This window comes from Sinocyclocheilus anshuiensis, unplaced genomic scaffold (assembly GCF_001515605.1).
Source record: "Sinocyclocheilus anshuiensis isolate Anshui unplaced genomic scaffold, SAMN03320099.WGS_v1.1 scaffold200, whole genome shotgun sequence".
Taxonomy (NCBI): Eukaryota; Metazoa; Chordata; class Actinopteri; order Cypriniformes; family Cyprinidae; genus Sinocyclocheilus; species Sinocyclocheilus anshuiensis.
The window spans coordinates 842,118-846,114 of record NW_015558595.1 but is presented as its reverse complement, the minus strand read 5'-3'; the positions used below and the strand labels follow the sequence as shown (position 1 = coordinate 846,114).

Genomic DNA, 3,997 nt, shown 5'->3' with positions numbered 1-3,997 from the left:
TAACCGTAAGCCGCATAAACACATTTAATTACACCAAATACACAAAATAATGTTCTTTTTAGCAGCATCACATGAGCCCTTTAAGTTAAATTATGCTTTGTTGGTATAATGTCTGCTAGAATGTTAAAAAATGTTCAGTGTTAAATATTTTTAAATTGTTGTTTTGTAATTGATTTTTTCTTTGAAAAGCAAGACAAAACAGTAAAAAGCACATTTTGGGTATTTCATTTGTGCAATGGTGAAAAAAATTGGCAAAATACATGGGGGAAAAAATCTCGAAAAACCGTGTTCTGTATTCGGCTTTCGGCCCAGTGTTTCATTTTGTTTTGTTTCGGCTTTGGCCAAGAATTTTCAATAGAATTTTAACTGAGATTTGTTATAGCACTTGCATATCTTTGCTCTCTTGTTGATTTTGATTGCTTCCATTGTTCTCATTTGCAAGTCGCTTTAGATAAAAGCATCTGCTAAATGACTAAATGTAATGTAAATGTAAATGATATATAGCCATGAATATATATTAATTATCTGCCTTTGAAAACAATTTTACCAGCATAGTGGACCCAGCTAGATCAGAAAATACTATAGCATTCTCATTACTGTCCAATCATAGCATAATAGGGATTTGTCATTTACTAGATGGTGCTCGTTTAAATTTTTTAAGATCTCGTGAATATTTATGCTGCATAAAAATCACTTGTTTTTTCGCACTTATGCAAATCATAGTAGCAATTATGAAGTTCTATTTTTTTTTTTACTAGACAAATAAATACACAGGCATTATTTCCTTTGAAATTGGCTTTATTTTGCTCTGGCTCGATCAGCTATTATTATGCTATGCATCTTTAAAATGACCCTTAATGAATATATAACCCACTTTTTTCTATTATTATTATTTTTTTATTTTTTTTTTTTACTTAAAAGACACAAGTACAAAAGATGTTTGCAAATATTCAATGGAAGAAAGGGCAATTTAGCTCGACCCAAAGGAGCCATGCAGTGCGTGACTTTCACACAAAAGCACAGGCTCTCAGTCCAGGAGTGTCTCGCGCATCGGCACCATAACCTGCGGCTCTCAGCGTGGGTTTAAATGCGTGCCAGAGGGCACGACTCCACTCAATAGAATTTTCCAGCTCAGAGATTCAGCAGCGACATCAGGATCTGCTCTCTCGCCAAGATCATAAGACCGATGTTACACCTGCAGAAGGTCGCTGCATTAGATATGCACACCTGGATTCCTGAATACATCCGTGGATTTGTAAACACAAACACTGTTGCAAACGGATGTCTTTATTGCAAATGCAGAAGTTGTAGAAGTTTATCCTGTCTTGATAACCATCAGTGCCTCTTTTTCATGTTGACACAAACCTTTTTTCCTTGCAGGAACTGCATTTGTGACATTTTTATGTCATTAACTATCAAATTAAGGCTCCTTTCTACTGCATGAAAGAGCTGTGACTCTATGGAAATTAAATAATTTTGCATACCTGAATGGTCGCTGGTGGGTGTGTCGGACGCATAGAGTCTATGACTATTGAGGAAAAATCCTGCATGCAGCTCGCAGGAAAGCCAAAATGTAATGAATTGGCAGTATTTGAGTGAAGTGACCCTTGTCAGGCATGTAAAAGCAGAGAAACGGGCACTGATTGTGCCTCTGAACACGACAGGCGTGAGATGTGGGAGGAGGGAAGGTGTGTCGTGTGTGAACGACCTCCGACTTATTGTAATGCAGATCACGCTCATGTAACCTTGACTCCAGGTAATTGAATAGTTTCTGCATTGTTTGACCCTGGAGTGGAACAGTGAAAGGAACTCAGCTTTAATACTGTTACTTGCTCATAAACACTGACTCAGTTATGGATGGGATTATATGGGGAGAGCAATCATTCAACATATATCAGTACATCTTGGTGAATTGCCAATTTATAAAACCATATAAATTTGACTAAACATTGGCCATGAAGCATTTTACTTAGTAGCTGCATCAGACATTTTGGTCTGTTTTGGTTCTTTTGCTTCCAAATGCAGGAAATACTGTTATAAAGTGTTTTACTTTATTAAAATAATCTCAATATTAATGTTTTTTTTTCTGGTTTATTAAAATGTGTAATTAATGTGCAGCAAAATAAGAATGAAATAGAATGGGATCGGGACTATGTGTGGGGTTTAGGAAAAATCTTGAATTGGAGGTCCCCAGTGTAATATAAATAATAATATAATAAATTTCTTGCAGTACAGTATATACATTTTTAATACTTTGCTGTATATACTATGCCATAATCTATTTGTCATATCCAGTGTCTGTTTTTTTTATTTTTTTAAATTAAAGGTCAATATTTGCATCCATACATGTTTTGGGGGCATTATTATTATTATTATTATTAAAAAAACTTACAAAACCATTTTTTTATGGAATAAAAAGCACTCCATGTCAAAACCCTCTAATCTAGTTAGTTAATGAATAAATTAAAGTTAAATTCTCTGAATAATTTTTGATAATGGCCTACATTAGAAATTTAAGAAATATATTTCATTATGAGGCCTTTTTAAATTATTATTTTTAATGATAACATTAGTCATTTTAACATTTTGAATTTAATGTAAATGCAAAGACAGTCTGAAAATAAATCAACTTTCCAGCTTAGCTTGTGCTTGTCAAGCTACCAAATCAATCGAATCGCTCACTATTCATAGCATTAGCATTTCAAACATGCCTCAATGATGAAAAGATGTTTTGACTGTCCTTTGCTCCCTTGTGAGCATCTCTACGGTATTACAGGGGTAGTTTACTGTAAGCTTGAGCAGATGAAAGGATTTATGTGATGTGGTCACCCGCTACGTTGTAATCCATTTCTTGTTTGAGGAATGTGGGCAGTTTGATGACAGGAACGGTGAATCCTCACCTTTACACCTGCTGTGCTTCTTCCAATCACTGCTTGTCAGTGCTTCTTGTTTCCTTACTACAAGAATGAGTTCAGTAAATATTTAATGCACACCTGCATTCTTGCTTTTCACATGTCTTTGTTAGTCTTTATGGACACATGAAGCTGCTCTGAAGTTTACAGACTTTCTAAGAGCTGTTATTTTTCTTTCGGCAGGCTGAGAAACTTGTTTGTTGCTGGAGAACGCTGTGATATAGAGACCCTCCAGTGGGCCAAGAGGAGTTTTGGAGTTCCAGTGATGGATCACTGGTGGCAAACTGGTGAGTCACTGCCTTAGAGTTACGCTCTGGTTCATTCCTATTGCCTGCTTCTTAATACTTGTCTTTTAAGGCATTGTTCACACTGATTTCAGATCTGTTTTTCAGATTCAGTCTTTAGGGCTAATTATTCACTGTCATTTGATTTATATGTCTATATCGGTTGCCATAGTGATGATTTACACATCAGCACAACACCAAGAAATGCTTTTTCTGTAACAGCTGTTAGCTGTCATTGTGAGAAGAGAGGACTCTACATGTCAAGTCCATTTGAATTGGTTTTCAAATCACATATGGTAGGATGCACCGAAATGAAAATTCTTGGCCGAAGCCGAAACCGAACAAAATTAAACACTGGGCCGAATACCGAACACGGTTTTTCGAGTTTTTTCCCGCATGTATTTTGCCAAATTTTTTTTTCACCATTGCATAAATTAAAAAGCCAAAATGTGCTTTTTACTGTTTTGTCTTGCTTTTCAAAGAAAAAAAATCAATTAGAGCTGTTGTAATTATTATTATCATTATTATTGTCTTACTTTTTATTTTATTTTACAGAACAGCAGTAAAATTACAATACTAACGTTTATGAATGTTGATGGAGTTCTTGCGTTTTCTCAACTTTTATTTTGGTGGAAACGCGCAGGAAGACCTCAATGCTTCTTTTTGTTGACAACAGATTTATAAATGAGTCTCATTACGAATACGTTGAACATATCGCATTGTCACATGCCTTGTAAAAATTCATAAAAATGTAACTGAACAACGGACGACTGTATCGGCGCAGATTTTCAGTTACATTTT

General features: G+C 35.2%; 1 protein-coding gene across 1 annotated transcript in view; it reads left to right on the top strand.

Annotated features, from left to right (window-relative positions):
- The window catches only part of acss3 (acyl-CoA synthetase short chain family member 3), a 38,724-nt gene that overhangs the window by 18,029 nt on the left and 16,698 nt on the right, over positions 1 to 3,997 (top strand). Inside the window, exon 9 of the mRNA XM_016475781.1 lies at positions 3,096 to 3,199. Within this exon, the coding sequence (XP_016331267.1) occupies positions 3,096 to 3,199 (104 nt within the window). The remainder of the gene's footprint in view (positions 1 to 3,095; positions 3,200 to 3,997) is intronic.